Source organism: Eucalyptus grandis, chromosome 9 (genome assembly GCF_016545825.1).
Source record: "Eucalyptus grandis isolate ANBG69807.140 chromosome 9, ASM1654582v1, whole genome shotgun sequence".
NCBI lineage: Eukaryota > Viridiplantae > Streptophyta > Magnoliopsida > Myrtales > Myrtaceae > Eucalyptus > Eucalyptus grandis.
The window spans coordinates 14959463-14976100 of record NC_052620.1 but is presented as its reverse complement, the minus strand read 5'-3'; the positions used below and the strand labels follow the sequence as shown (position 1 = coordinate 14976100).

The 16638-nt window shown below is 37.1% G+C and overlaps 1 protein-coding gene across 1 annotated transcript; it reads right to left on the bottom strand.

Annotated features, from left to right (window-relative positions):
* Positions 1–841: 841 nt before the first annotated feature.
* Positions 842–16638, bottom strand: LOC104427230 (vegetative cell wall protein gp1-like). The gene is made up of 2 exons (XM_039302380.1): positions 16571–16638; positions 842–1424 (listed from the first exon to the last, which is right to left on the bottom strand). The coding sequence occupies exons 1-2, from the start codon at positions 16636–16638 to the stop codon at positions 842–844; spliced, it is 651 nt and encodes a 216-aa protein (XP_039158314.1).

The following is a 16638-nucleotide window of genomic DNA, read 5'->3' as shown; positions in this document are numbered from 1 at the left end:
CAAACTAGTTAACATGCACCTAGTATTTTTGGATTTTTTATATTGAAATTCAGGATTTATAAAGGTCCTAATTAATCTATCCAAAAAGGATGATTTTCTAATTTATCCTAGGGATTAATTTGATTTAAACCCTATCCTATCTTAGAAAACTATTTTTTTTTAATGAGATTTGAGATGTGCGAACATTATCTAAAACCTTATTTTGTAAAAATGTTATTTAGGTTCACCCCTAACTTATTTTTACCAATGCAATCCTAAAAAAGTAATCCTAAGGAAATTCTAATTTATTAAACCTACATGTCTAATTTACTAAACCTATATGCTCATGCAGAATTTTTTTTTTTTTTTTTTGATTTTTTGATTTTTTTAGCTTTTTATAAAAGATAATTAATTATTAAATAAACTATCAACAAAATAAAGGATTAGAATAATCGAAAAAATAACCTATTGTCTCACAGGTCAAATTAACGATTATCCTAACCCTAATTATCACGACAAAGAGATCAAAATAATTAAAAATCTAACTCGAAGTCTTACGGATCAAATTAATAATTATGATGATTTACAATTAAAATTCTATCAAAAGTCCAAAAATTAAAAATAATTAGAAAAATGATCCGATGTCTCTCGGATCAAATTAATATTTATATTAATTTCGGACAAAATCCTAGCGGATAATGCCTATAAAATGCATAAATATTAACATTCAATATTACAATTCAAATAATTAAACTAAAAGAATGCTATCAAATAAAATAAACAGAAAAATAACATAAAAATAAAGACAGTAAAATAAACTAAACTATAAAAGTAAAACAAAACAAAAAAACAAAAACAAAAACTACCTAAAGGGAGGAGTAAACCGACGGTGGACGGTGCTGGGCAGTTGTCGGGGCTCCGGCGGGGAGCGGCTGCAGGTGGACGGCGGCGGGCTCGAGCTCGGGGTAGCGGAGATCGGTAGAGCAAAGGCGCGGCGCGGCGTCTGGCGGGGCAGCAGACCGGCGAGGGGCTGAACAGCAGCGTCGGGCAGCGGATCCGCTGGACGTCGGGGCAGAGGAGGGTCGCGGCGACGGGGCACGGGGCTGAGGCGCGGCGTGGCGGAGGCGAGCGAAGCGGGGGTGTTGCAGCGGCGCGGCGTCGGCGAGGGCGAGAGCGCGGTCGTCGGGGCGCCTGGCGTCCGGTGCTGCTGGTGCGGTGAGATCGGGAGCGGCAGGCTTCGGAACTCCGGTGTCGGCTGGGCAGCAGCAGGTCGCGATGGGTCGTCGGGTGGTGTGCGCGAGTTGCTGCGGGTCACAGGTTGCTGCGCGGCGAGGCTTGCGGGTGCTGGTGTGCGGAGGTCGCTGGGTTCACCGGAAGGAGGCTCGGAGGTGGTGCTGTAGTGCTCGCGGGATGTGCAGGCGGTGACGGACGGGAGTTGCAAAAAGCTGGAGCGCCGGTCGAAGAATTGTTGAAGAAGAAGACCCTCCCCTTTTCCTCCTTTTTTTTTTAACTTTCTCTCTCTCTCTATATTGACTTTTCCTGCCGCAATCTTCCTTCTCTTCCTTCTGCAGCTTGTCAGAAGGATAAGAGAATGATTACTTCAAATGGACCGAAAACGCTTGTCTCCTTTTTTTCTTTCACTCTTTCTCACGCTTTTTCTTTCTGCACTTTTCTTGACTTTTCCCTTTTTTGGTCAGAGAAAGAAAAGAGAAATGCTTTTCTCTCTAACCAAGACGGACGAAGGCCTTTTTGCACGAATTTTCTTCTCAAATTTCTCTCTCCATTTTTCGAAAATCACCTCTCTGAAGATTTTTCTGAATTCGCTCCCGTCAGTCACGAAAAATGTAGCTCTCTTTTATAGTGATTCCAGACGGCTACTTTGTATGGTATTTTCCGAGTTTCCATCTTCCGTCGCATTAAATCAAAGCTCCAAATCAAAGCGAGATTTCACAATCAACTCGATTTTGCTCCGATTTATTCCGTTTTATGAAAATTCTTGCCATTTGTTCACCTGATTTTTAATTGTTTCTGTATTTATCGAAATCTTAATGTTCATCAGAATTTCAAATTTCATTGCATACTTCAATCAAATCAATTTCCCCCAATTTCATTTTTTTCTCTTTATTTGTCCAAAAATGCAATTTTTATTTTCCTTATTTTCCTAGATTTGCTAAAAATAGGTGTCAACATCCGTCAACCAAATTAGACAAAGTTAATGGAATGACTTGATTGTACCAAACTGACAAATTTTAGGACTCAATTATACTTTTTGTAAGTTTTAAGATTGGATTGTACTTTTACGACAAGTTTTAAAACTTGAAGTGCACTTTTCCCAGTATTAAAATAATCAAATACTCAATACACGACTCAAGAAAATATTGCTAAGGTAGGTGTTTCGAGAACACAACTTACCTGGTCCACCTATCCATTAATCAATTGACTTACTAGAAAAGAACACTATGGCCCCATTTAATTTGGCATTTGGAAGGGGCTTGGGGACTCTAAAGTTCCTTGGCCAAATACAAATGTGTTTGGTTCGATTTTTTGGACAACTTTGGCAAAATGCAATTGCATCTCCACATGACTTTAATGGTCTTTAGCCCAATGTAGCTCTGGAGGTACTTTGGAAAGTTGCATCTTGGAAATACAAGTCCCTGATACTGTTTATCTTCTCTAAAACCACCGCATGGAAGCCGATCAAAGGCCGACGACCATCAGCCAAGGGGTCGTGCGGGCCGGCGACCACCGCCTAAGGGTCGCCCGACCCCGGCAACCATCACCGAACCTCAAGCGATGCTTGGGTCGTGCGACCCAAGCGACCAATGGCCTAAATCGCTCGACCCAGGCACCACCGCCTGAGGTCGCCTAAGGTCACATGATGGTCGCCTGGGTTGAGCGACCTCAAGTGACCACCAACGCCTAAGGTCGCGCAAACCAAGGCGGCCAACACTTGGGGTTGCGCGACCTTAGGCAGCCTCGCCCGAGGTGGGCGACCTCAGGCGACGACATCTGGTGGCCAAATCTAGCCATCTAGTGGTCCGGTGGCCAGACTTCAAAAAAAAAAATTAATTTAATAAAAGTTCTTTACAAATGCAAATTTTACCAAACCATATTTTGGCCAAAGTTGTTTCTCAATACACTTTAAAATTACAATTCACCGAACGCTATTTGCATTTTGAAAAACCCCCTTCACCCAATGGTATTTGCATTTTTGCAAATACATTCCCCAAAAGCTGAACCAAACAAGCCCTATGTCGCTGTGTTTTCTTTCCTCGCATTTTAGAGCAATTTTAGCTGCAGCTTGGACACACAGCTGCAAATCGCTAACTTAAGGTTTCACTGCACATGAAAGAGGTCCTATCATCACCATAAAATCTTTTCTACCTTCGTATCTTGAAGATGAAGAAATTCTAGTAGCTCTTTAATGAGCTTTCTTCAACCACGAGCAGAAGTAGCTGTTTCGTTCTTTTTTGCCAGACCTAAGACATTTATGACAAAAATAGATAGTGCTCTACAATGATCGTTGTACCTTCAGAGATAATAATAACCTTATCCCTTATAGTGTGGTGACTGGATGATGGAGAGCGCAGAATGATGTTTGGAGATCTCGATTGTGTGTTATGATGGTCATCATCCTACAAATCAAATGAGTGTAGGAAAGAGGACTAACCATAATGGGCGCGAAACCAGCACAATAAATCGTGTTAGTGATCACTTGAATATTGTCGCGACCTACCCCTCGGGGGGAGGGAGCAGGTTTAGGGATATTGACTAAAGGATGGGCTTATGGCCCTTGATTAGGCATGGGCTCTTCCAAGTCCATACCCCGCGTGACATTGGGATATTTTTTAGGAATTTTGCACAAAAGGAGTCGCCATTAGCCTATTGGGGTCAGCTAAAAACCAAGTGAGGTATGAAAGTATACCTCACTTCCTACGCAGCTAGAGAATCTAAAGTCGAGACTTAATTACATTAATTGACCAATTAGTGTCCTTTCAGTACCTAATCTTGTTTATTTTAAAAGAAATGATTTTTGTCAAGTAGTTTGGATTGATTTTATGCCTATCCACTAATATGTGAAGTAATCATACGAGTGCGCAATCATTAAAATAAAAATTGGCAACCAAGATCCTAATGGCAAGTAAATTGAGCACATGCAATTAAACATCCACAAACGTAATCAAATATGCGAATTAAACATGCGATATAATCAAGGTGCAAGAAAATAAATGCCTAATTACGCTAAAAGGCAAGACATGGTAATTCCTAACCAAACTTCACATTTTTAAATTTTCGAAATTTTAATAATTTTTTTTAAAATAAAAATTATTTTTATTTTTTTAAATAATTTTAATTTTTTAAAAAAAAAAATGATGAACCAGGTTGGGTCCAGCCTAACCCGACCCAAAGTATGACCTGGTCGAGCTCGGCCCGGATGAGGGTAGGTCCAACCCGCCCGAAAAGGGGCGGTTGCGAGTTGGGCCCGTTCGAATGGCCCAACCCCGTTTGCAAAAAGGAATCCCCCTCCCCCGTAGGCCCGCGACCCGGATCCACGATCTGACCCGACTCAACTCGTCCTCCTTTGGTCAGCGACCTCCAATTGCGACTAGAGAGGACGACACCGCACCCCCGGTGGTTCTCCGGCTCGGGCGCGACGATGTTGCCTCAATCCGGCGAGGGGGATGGTATGGGCACCAAGGAGACCGTGGCAATGCTCCGGCGACCGAATGACTGAGTTGAAGAAAGGAGCTACAGGGCTGGTTATCAGCTGGGCAAAACAACAAACAGGTGGGGGAGGGGGTGGGAGCACTGGGACTCTCGAGATTCCAAATCCAACCAAGACTCAAGGAGGGTCCGAGGTCCTCAACACATGGCCAACAACTAGCGACAACCTAACCAGGACTAATGGAGGCCGGAGCTCGCTCGAACCGACGGAACGAGCTCCGACCGGCTCAACTTCAAAGCGCGCACCAAGTGTTCGAAGGAATGCCAACCCGGCTTCCGAGGAAGATGGTGGCGGTCGGTGGCGACAGCCTCTAGCAATGGCTAGCTGCTCCCTCAAGCTTCCCTCCTCCCTCTGGTTCACTCTCTCTCTCTTTTCGAACTCTCCCGGTCTCTCCGTCCCCTCCTCGTGCTCCTTTCTCTCTTGCTTTTTTTTTTTTTTTTTCTGCAAGTCCTCCAAAGCCTTTCAAGGCCAACGGCAAGCGTGCCTAGATGCCGGCCCGTCGACCACCCTACTCCCGACCCGTGGATCGTGTCGAAGCTACTTCCCTCATCCTCCTACTCCCTCTGTCCCTATGCTCTGCTCCTGTCTTCTACCTCTCTGTAGGTTGCGTGCGCAGGACACCAGCAGGAAGAAGGATGGGCACAGGCCGGGCCAAGGTCGGATCCGACCCGACCCACCCTCTTTCGTTTTTTTTTTTTTAAATTTAATTTTTAAATTTTTTTAGTGATTAATTCGTAATTTTTAATGCTATTAAGTCTTAAGTAAAATAGTGAAATTTAGGTGTCAACAAACATCACCCAATTAAACCTTCAATAATTTGAATTGGAGAAGGATTTAGAGGAAGCTTATATCACAGAAAGTTAAAAAAAAATAATGAACAAAGGCGGGGCTCTTAATAAATTTGTAAAGCATATCAAATCATGACAAGATATTACATAATTGCTTTAAAAGATTTTTTTTCTTGAGATAGAATGAGCAAGACGTGATCAATCACATTTTGCATCACTTGAAAAAAAAAATGCAAAGACGTGAATAGAGGAGCTCCATTCACTTCATTGCAAAACACATAGTTGCGAAATTCATTAACACAAACTCAGGGCTGAGTGGCCAAAGCATCGTATAAACACTAGAACCGATAATGAATGGCTATAAACCCAAAGGCAGAGTTCAAAAATCACCATCATTGTTGTAAGCCAGTAAACTTGAAAAGTTCTATTATGAAAATAGAAGTCTAACTTTAAAATCAAAACAAGAAGAAATGCATTGTGAGCCAAGGATATAGTAGTTTAAGGTAATCAGTATATGGTATTAGGTAATCTAGTAAACCCATTCATCGACAAAAACCATCTCCAATCAATTGTGTTCCTCAACCACTCTCAAGTGCCAAAACAAGGCAACATTTCTACTTATCTTCAATCTAAAAGATGCTATAACACTCCATGGTCTATACAAAGAAGGACAAGAGAGCTCTACAATGACTATTTGAAAACAAGGAAAGAAAGAGCAACACCCGGCAGTGACTGGTAAGGGCAATCATTTGTATACTTCAAAGTGAAGAACAAGGACAGGGCATAATGTAAGAGAAGTAAACCCAAAACATGATTTAGTCACAGCAAAAGGGAAGAAACATGGTTACTTCATGCTACATTTGTATTCCACTTTCAAGCTCCATCAAAGCGGTCCTCATACCAAACTCATGTTTCAAGTCTATCCACCCATATTCCATTTAAAACCACCTTAGCATCCAATATCTAGGTCACTCGGTATTTAGTGAATAAAACACCTTCACTATTTTAACATTCAATGAAATTAGTCACACCTCATGGCTCATGACATGCCTACCTCATCCAGATCTTGTGAGATCACTTCAAGTCCGCCTCATGCTTAAATTCTGTATAATAGTAGACATCTATTTGAAGCCTATAATTCTTGTACATCTCCATTTGTCTTTTGTAATTGCTCTTTTTGGCTTTTAGTATTTCCTTTAACTTGTGAATCTTTTCATCTTTCTCATTCTTTGACCTTAAGTCTGGGTTGGAAGACAACCAGATTTCTTCAACTTGTGAATCTCTTCATCCTTTGCTTTCATTGACCTTAAGTTCTTGAAGACAACTAGGTTTCTCTTTTCCCAACACTAGAGAAACAGTATTTCAAAAGGGTATCACTCTTTCCAAGTTTCAAATATGCCTTCATGAGATCATTAATACTTCCCTGCAGTTTAAAAACATAAAAAACTTATAAACTAATGATGTTACTATCTATTGGCAAGCAATTTTAAGCTGAATTCATAAATACACCCATTTGCCCCTCTAATTCCTAACTCTACTTCCTGTCAAGGGCCAGAACTTAGTCAGCATAACTAGATGAACCATATCAAGAAGACATTCAACATTTCACACTTAACTGTGAAACACGAAAAGATGTCCAAAGATATCAAATTGAAAAAGTACATTCTTCCTTTCTATAGTTGTTCCTTGCTGATTGTTCTAAAACTTGTCATCCACCAAAACCATATGGAAACACACACTAGAAAGTTAGACTTTTGGTTTTAATTTTTGACTTGTTTATTCCAGCTAGCCTCTTTTCTCAATATGTCCATCTTCTGCCCCGATAACTATATAAATTCCTAACACATTGTAACAGCAATATTATCATTGCCAAGGCTGCATAACATTTGTTGACACTTGATGAACTATATTGAATGGCTCTTCAACAATTGTGGGGACATGTGCATGCATGTCAAATGGCATAGCTAGTAATTGGGTATTCTAGGGCTGCAATACTTTTCTGTTTTTTGATCTCTTTCATTAAGCCAAACTGCAGTCACCTAAGCAAATTAATAGAAAATTGTATAGGTTTCATCAATACTTGGACCATTTCAATATTCTACGATGAAAAATTGTACACCATATGAGTAGGCAGGTCTTAATAGATGCATTCACATTTGTAGTCTCTCCTTTAGAATGCTAAGTTTCAATCGCTGAATTAGAACATAGCTCATCATTGTTGTGTAGTTTTTCAACCTTCTCTTCTAATTCACATCTTATTTGCACCGTGTGCAAGCCCACAAATTTGATCATGCGTCTAATGTTTCCCATGGATATAAATCACCTAGACATAAAGTATTAACAATTCTTAGTAAGAGATTAGCAACTGCATTAAAATGTTCATCTAATTATATATATCATCTTCATTCACCATAGGCAAATGGTTATAATTAAGATCATAAATGTAACAGAAAATGGCCACAATAAGAAAGGCAAAGCCATGAATATATAGACATAGACTCCTCCAAGCAAAACCCAACACGGAGTCATAAAGACAAAGCTCTTTCAAGTTAAAAATGTGACTGAGGCATAATAAGTCGATGATGGGAACTCAAATCACGTAAACTGCACATATTGGAAAGAAGAAAAAGGAAGGGTAAAACACCATAATTCAAGTAGGAATCTGGACTTTATCAGGAAACTAACCGAGGTTGAAACTTGCAAACCAAGAAAAGAAAAGAAACCAAGGCAGAAATAAAAATGTAGGAACCAATGGAAAGCAAGTCAGAACAAACGGGTTCACATCACAATCGACAATCAACAAATACATTTTAAGGATATCGAGTTGATTCATGAGTCATGAGCCTGCATCACTCCAATTCCTAATTATCATAAAAGCCAAACCGAAAAGAAGAAAAGAACATTGAAAAAAACCACAGTAAACGACACCACCGATAAACAGAGACGAACCAGAGTTAGTGAATCACTCACTAGGCACAGGCATTGGTGAAAGCAAAGACGAACGAAGAGAGAGAGCGCTTGAGCTTGAGCTAGCAATGAACGATGGGAGTGATGAAGAGAGAAAAAGTTCAGAGAGAGAAGTTGAACAGTTTGTGGTGAAAAAATTTCAGAGTTTTTTTTTTTTTTTTATAAATAAGTTAAGTATAATGATGAAAGAGATTAATATGGAATTTGTGTATATCTCTAATTTTAAAGAGTATCTGACAGCCTATTTATGAGCTTTATTAAATGACTAATTAACAAAATTAAAGAAAATTAAGTCAAATATGCATAACCCAAATAGATATATAAATTCAGAGAAAATATACAGGCATACTTTAATTGAAGCATGACTTGGTTTTTATCCACTTCTCTTTAGGGTCTTTGCATACCTGCCCAGCGTGGGACTTTGGCTTGTCTCTCTTGCCTCTTGTATATCCGACCTTCTATACAAAAGCCTTCAATGTAGGACTCTTAGGTCAAGAGTCCCATATCAAATGAGCACATAAAGAATGTGAGAGAAGTTATGCATAAAACCCACCAAGCCTTACTCTAATCAAATTATGTCTCTCTTGCTTTCTGTCTAAATGTTTGCATGTTAATAACATTTAGAAAAATATTAATAATTCAGAGTTAGAATTTTTCTTTTAATAATCTTAAAGACATAAATTAAAGTTTAAAAAGTAATCGATCAAGTCTATGTGGTTTCATCTTTGGAATCGGGAACCTAATTAATTTCATCGAGAGAATCGGAAAACCAATTTTAGGGAATCGAAAATCGGAGCGACTTCCCTTGGGATAGGACTGACTTGTCAGTTCAATCCAGTCGATCCCTGCAGTTAGTTATACTCACCCCCTATGAAGAGGAGGAGCTTGACTATGTCAAGATGCCCCACTGAATTTCAGTGTCCTTCAGGTTTAGCTTTGACCTGCGTGTTAAGTTTGTTTTTCTCATTGTGTCTAGTGACTGTAATCATCGCGTTCGTGTCCATCTTCTATTGACAGTTCCTAATTTCCACTTCCAATTCCAACTCAAGTGCCTTTTTTGTTTTGAGCACTTTAATGCGCTTTTATTTGTATCTCGCACTTTAATTTCCTTTGACCTTGCAGCCCAATATTTTGATTATCGCGGGGGTATGTGTCTTGTACTTGTGAAACATCTTTGATGAGTGGAATTGAAAGGGGTTAGGAAAAAGACCGGATTAATTCACTAAATATTTTCAACTTTAAGTCCAATCTCAGTTTTACCAAAGAAAATCTCCCAACAATTTTCTTTTGGATTATTGACATTATAATGAATCTATAATTGGTCAGCATGTTGATAATTGTGAAAGAACTAGTGCTTGCTTTACAGTGAAAGTTCGGGATGAACCGAATTAGAATTAAACCTAAAATTAACTAATTTTTTTATGGAATTAGGTCGGAAGAGACCTAATCGTGAAAATCTCAACCCCTCTCGCGTGGACACGTGGAAACTTATTTGTGGCCTGTAATCATGATCCTTTGAATTCTCAGCTCCCTTGGGGCCTTCTGATATCAAACCAAATCTTTGAATCAACAGCGAAAGCAAAGAAAAAACCCAAATATTATATGATATCCTTGCCCTAAATGCTGTGGAGAATTTATCACCGCACAAGATAATGGAACCAAGGAAATGGAAATGGAAATGGAAATGGAAAATTGGCCAATCGTTTTCGATCGCGGTGGGAAATATCTTACCGATGGTCCACCACAGATACATTTCCATCGAAATGTCACAAGAGATAGCGACGAGGAAGGTGCATGGGGACTGGTACGGGCGCCGGAACCGGACGCGGTATGCATACGGATTGGAAAAAGACGTGCAGATGGACTTCTAATTTCTGCATATCTTTTATAGAATAAAGAAAACTAGGAAAAACTCAAGGTGAATAGGAAAAATCAAAGGCTGGATCTAGTTGTAGTATAAAATAAATTGAATCTTTCACGTTTCATATAATTATTTCATATATGTCCACCACTTACCAAACTTTCATTTGTATCTCTTATTTCGTTGATATTTAAATAAATCTCCTAATTGGAAATAAATTTTTTGAGTTAATACTATTAAAAACTCAAAACTAGTATAGTTATAATAAATTTACTCCAAAATAATTTTTGCAGGCCTATAACAAATTTACTCTCGGTTAATTTCCGTTTAATTTTACCATTAAATTGTAAAGTCGACGAATGTATCAATTTGAGATTTTTTTGTGGAATATGATAGTTTTGGGCACAAGTGTATCAATTTTGGATTTTTTATGGTCAAAGAATTAGTTTGTGGTATATTTGTTACAAGCTTACAATTTTAGATTTTTTGTAGTATTAATTCTAATTTTTTAATTTTTTAATTTTTTGCTTTCTTTATTTGATTTTTTCCACATGCAAGAGAAGGGCTCTTCTACTTGTATATGTATGAAAGGTAAATTTGTTTGAGCACTGTACTTTGGAATTTTTTCTATTCTGTGATATATGTCCATGCCTTTGCATCGAGGTGAAAATAGTTCCATTTAATTTTCATTTTTTCGATACCTCATTTACGCAAGACCAATAAAGAACCGTGTAGTGCCTTGCCTTTCAAGTTTCCACCTCGCAAGCCGGATTTTTCTTTTGAACTAACTTTTTGAACCGTCATACCCAAAACATGAAAAGAATGATACAATTCCGAAATCCGTCCTACTTGTCCATGGCCTAGAGTCTGCCCTTCCCTAGGTCGCGTGCACTTTCAATGATTTAATCTTAACTCGTTCTAAGATTTAAGATGAAAGGAATAATACGATGCCAATCAACGTGTTTATTCAAAGCTGTGAGCCATTTCATTCATTCGTCATGGTAATTCATTCAGCATAATAGTTCGAGAGACTTTAATCACAACGTAGACATTTAGCATGCTATCAATATTTAAGTCTAAATTCAATCAGGCTCAATCATCATGCAAATCATTCAACATGTTATTCAACATCATGCTATTTCAATTGGCATTTAGATCCAAACTCAGTCAACTTAAAAACGTTCATTAGAATTAGGTCATGTCATGTTTAACCTTGATTAAAATTTCATGAAGCTAGTTTACATAAATAAAAGAAAACCCCAAAAAAGAGAATTAATTAGAATTGTTAATTAGTTAGTAGAATTATGGTTAGGCTGGGTATAGAATTTCGGTGCTTTATTTGTATATAGAAAAATCAATTCAATCGAATTGTTTGAATTTATACTTCTTTCTAGCAATTTTATTTATTTCATGCTTTGTTACTGGTTGTCACTTTAACAATTGCGCACCAACATGAATATTCCTCACATGTTAGTGGTCAGGTTTCAAATCAATCCAAAAAAAGGTACTGAAATAGCATTTAAGTAATTTAGCGTAATCAAGTTTTGAATTAATTTTAAGATATTTTACATACTTTACTTGAGTTTCTAATTGACCCACAAAAAAACTAATTAATGGTGACTTTGGAATAAATTGATTTTCCATGTTAAAAAACTTGAATCAAAAGTTGCAAATTGATAAGATTTGAGAGAACTCGAACTAAATATAAACTTAATAATACATTAGCCAACTCTTAGATGGTTTACCCTAAAGGGCTCTTGCAATAATCATCCATTTTAATCTTTCCAGGTTCTACAACTACTGATGAGTAGGACGAGAGTTGTATTGGCAAGAGGCTTTCTAAGAGTCGATTTTTGGTATAGTTTTGGGATATTTATACATAAAACTGTACTGGCACTTTTGTTGAGTTTAGTTTTGATTAGTCACTTGAGATCCTATATCTTTTTGGTGGACTTCAAGACTCTGATCCTTATAACAAGTTATTGTTATATCGGATATTTTTATATTTTGATAATAGGCAAATATTAGCTATATATGAAGCTACATCCTCTAAATTGACCGAGTCAGTTTCCCATCCACGAGTGGAGTCGGAACGTGCCGGCTAGAAAGTAGTAAAATCAAGATAACACGATACATTAGTACACATCAAGATTTTCCTCCACGAAGTCTCTAGTGAGTAGAAAAATCACTGCGATTCTCCTTTTGACTATGAAAATCCGTACTGTGTAAGACCGAAAGTACATGACATAATTATGATGCGGACGAGGAAAAACATGCCCAAGGAGTCCTACTAGCTCACGGAAAATCGAAAGTCCAATAAAACGTTGTTTTCACTTTGGGATCGAGAGTCAAAATTAGAGGACCCCCAAAATCTTTCTCAATATTCTTTTTCTTTTTTTTTTTACATTTTGAATTCGATTTCAACACGACATCTATCTTCCAAGACGACAGCTTTTTATTTTTTATTAATTTCTTTGTCTCCATTCATGGAGTGACGACTACCCTCATTCCTTGTGGGGTATCGGGTATTGAAATGGAGTTGTAATTGGGGGAAAAAAGAGTTTAATAAGAATATATAATCATCAGGTGCGCATAGCTTAGATACAGCAATTTCACCATCTATGCCATAAATGTCAATAGCTTGAAAGGTTTTTCAAAATGCTCCTAAATGTGTTTATGGACCCTCGTTCTCAAAGAAAATGAAAATGGAAATTTGGTAATTTTTCCTTGTTTGTTTGAGATGACATATGCCAAAAAACTTTTTTTTTTCCACCAAAATTTAAAATATCTATTAAACTTAAAAAAATCATAAAAATTATTTGTGAATCTAACGTCGGCAATGCACCACAATATTATCATTTTGTAATTAAGACAACCTATCACATTATTTATAGAATGATTTTTTTTTTATTTTTTGTAGTTCTACCCCTTTTTTGGGATTATTTACTTTTGTTGCCCTTTAAGAATCTGAAAGGCCAAACATTGAATTGTTTAATCGCATTATTTATAGAATGAGTTTTTTTTTTTTTTTTTTTTTTTTGTAGCTCTACCCCTTTTTTGGGATTATTTACTTTTGTTGCCCTTTAAGAATCTGAAAGGCCAAAAATTGAATTGTCTAAACATTTAAACAAGCAACTAAGATGCTATCAAATGATTAGTTAATCTAATCAAGCTGACATTAGTTGATGAAGAGTTTCCAAAGAATGATTGATATCGGTGGCAATGTAGGGAGTACGTAAACAATGGCTTATGATCAAACCTATTCCTTCCATAGAATTATATAAGGGTCAAATCACGCACTACTCACTCATGCACAAATAGATAATTATGCATAAGAAAAAGGATATGATTTGATTTACGAAATAGGAGGGGGACAATTTTAAAAATATAATAGTGAAAAGAGACAGATAGTAGGGAGTGATTTGTGAAGGGGGTAGATGTGAGAGAGAAAGAAAAGAAAAACTAATTTAGGAAATCTAGAAAGTGATATAAAGGAGTGTTTTTCATTATATATATACACAAACACAAACTGCCATAATTAAATGATGTTTGTTATATAAAACAAGTTCTATCAATTTTAACGTTGTGTCAAATATCATTTTTTCAGTTATGTATGCAATCAAGTGTCAATTTTAAGGTCGGATTCACCGATTTTAAGCTGCTATCTTTCTTTGGTGGGAGAAAGCGAGGAATAATGTCCCTACAATAACCGGCTCTGCTTCCTAGCTTGCTTTCGCTTTATGTGGAATGCTCGGTGATACAAATAATGAGATTCGCCGCAACTTTCAGCACAATTTGACTTTTAGACGGGATAATTACCAAAAAAAAAAAAAAAAAAAAAAAAAAAGATTATGTATAAAAATCAATTTAATTTTAAACTTTTAATATAGCTAATTTAGTCATAAACTTTCTAACGATTTGTCAAGATAGTCCTTTCAACCAATTTTAGTTGGTTATCATTGACGTGAACAAGTCCATTTTATATAACACTGCTAATATAAATTTGGATAATTTTTGTAATTTAAAAAAAAATGATTTTTATAATATTTTTATCTCTCTTTTTTCTTTGTGGGCAGCAATGCCCGGTGTATGCTAAGGGGATCTTAGGTGTCCAGCCCTTTGACCTGCTTTATAACCGCTGCAGCCCACCTCTCCTCTCAAGACGTCTTTTGAGGATGACACCCCCTAGATTGGCATCAGAGCCAGGTTAAGGTGGATCTGGGTGTATACTAAGAAGATCTTAGCTGTCTCATATTGCTTGGGAAAAGCCCTCTAACCTGCTTTATAACCGCTATGGCCCATCTCTCCTGTCAAGACCTCTTTTGAGGATGAGAACCCCCCAAATGGCCTAAAAGCCCTTCCTAGCCATTGACAAGGGCCTTTGCGATTGCTCATCATATCAACGGTTTCTAATCAAAATTGGTCGGAATGATTATATTTGTAAATTATTAAAAGGTATACAACTAAAGTGGCCAAAAGAAAGTGTTAAGGACTAAATAGATATCTATACAACCAACTTATGATATTATTGGTAATTTTTCCAAGTTTAGTATATTCTTCACATTTGCGAATAATCACGTCAGCAGTTTTCGACTTTATGTCTTAACTTTTCTCTAATAAAAAAGTAGCTGCCAATTTATTCATTAAATAAAAGGAATATACTTTTTAGTTGGGTCCAGAAAAAAAGGGAAGCAGTGCCTGGCTAGGAAACCTTCATATTATTTTTTTTTTTTCAATAATTAGTCATTGGATATATTTCTGTTTTTTTTTTTTTCTTTTTCACTTTAGCATAGCTGCCCAAAGTCAAGACTTCTACGAATATAGTTGCCGGCGACTCCGTTTTGCTGCCCTTTTATGACTAATTTTTGTTTACGGTACTCTTGGTACAATATATTATTTTAATTTTTTTTTTATTGTTGATCTTGCTGAGTCCTAGGTTACCCTTAGCTTGTAGGCAAGTGAAAACTAATTAAAACTATGAGTCCGGTCGTTTTAAATTCGGCGTTGCTTTTGGATCTTCTCAATTTCTCAGAATATATAATAAATTTTCTTCTACAAATTTGCAATTCATATTAGAGTTTTAAGTTCATTTATTTTACTTTTTATCATTTCATACTAGCAAAAAAGCACGCGCTACGAGTGCGTAAAGAAAAATGTAGAACCAAATTCTTAAGGAATATATGAAAGATTTTGTTTCATTTTAAGATAAAAGTGATTCAACTTGCCCAATATCAGAAAGGTTCAAATTGAAGTTTGGAATGTGTTAGGCATTTTAAAATAATGACCTAGCTTATTTTTGGATTAGAATTTTGCCCCCTCATTTAGTATTGTAAGACTACAATTTACCATGGGTAAATTATGTGATTTATAGGTAAAATTTTGAGGTTGAAATTCCCATCGAGTTATTTTTATTCAAGAATCCATGTTCAAAGCTCATGTGAGAATATATAACTCCAACTCACATACATTATTAAATAAAACGAATCTCATGCGAAACTCACCTCAAGTAAACATGCAACGAAAGCAACTAAGAATATTTCGTGCTAAGAATGGCGAATAGGTATCTTTCCCAAATTAACGACATCTACCGAGCCCTTGTTATCATCTCTTTATATAAGATTAAGTAAAAGACATGAGATAACTTTTGCCTTCTTCTCTCCTCCTTTTCTAGGTTCTTCATTAGACCCAAATTACCTGTGTAAAAGTGGCACAAAGTGGGTGTGATATGATGGGAAACCATTATTTAAGTAGATTATCACCATGGATGGAGTGTCGCTATATGGTTCGCACGAACAAAATCCAAGTGAATCAGGATCTATGTGCACCGTTGGATCAAGTGAGTTCCACTAATTGTGGATTTTGATTATCTCCACTAGGTTGAAGGAATCAAATGGCTGCTGATTGTGATATGATAGAATCCACCAGATTCACCCTTGCAGATAAAAAGCTGGTGCGCCATCTAATCCATGCAAATGCTAAAAGTAGCTGCCTGATCTAATGGTAAGAAGTCATTTGCCTTTCAAAAGGTCCCAAGTTTAAATTATACTGAAAATAACAGCAAAATCAAATTTTGTCATAGGCCTTTGCTATCTTGTGTTGAAATGCTTCTTTGATTTTTATTTTTATTTTTTTGGATACGCCAAGACACTATGGTAATGGACTCATCAAATTGGCAAACTTCTCCCAATCGGAGCGAGCAGACATGAATCAAGTGGAACATTTCGAAAAGGATATAAGGTCCTTATGCACCTGTCCTTCCCACCTGCATCACTTTTCATGATACCAGCAGTCGCTTTTATGTCCCTCTTGCACGCCAT

What these genes read in the sequence shown, in the direction of transcription:
- LOC104427230 (XM_039302380.1), bottom strand. Translation starts at nt 16,638, where the DNA reads ATGGCGTGCAAGAGGGACATAAAAGCGACTGCTGGTATCATGAAAAGT. An exon ending in GATGCAGGTGGGAAGGACAG is followed by an intron (nt 1,425 to 16,570) that starts GTGCATAAGGAC and finishes CCGGCGCTCCAG; the next exon opens with CTTTTTGCAACTCCCGTCCG.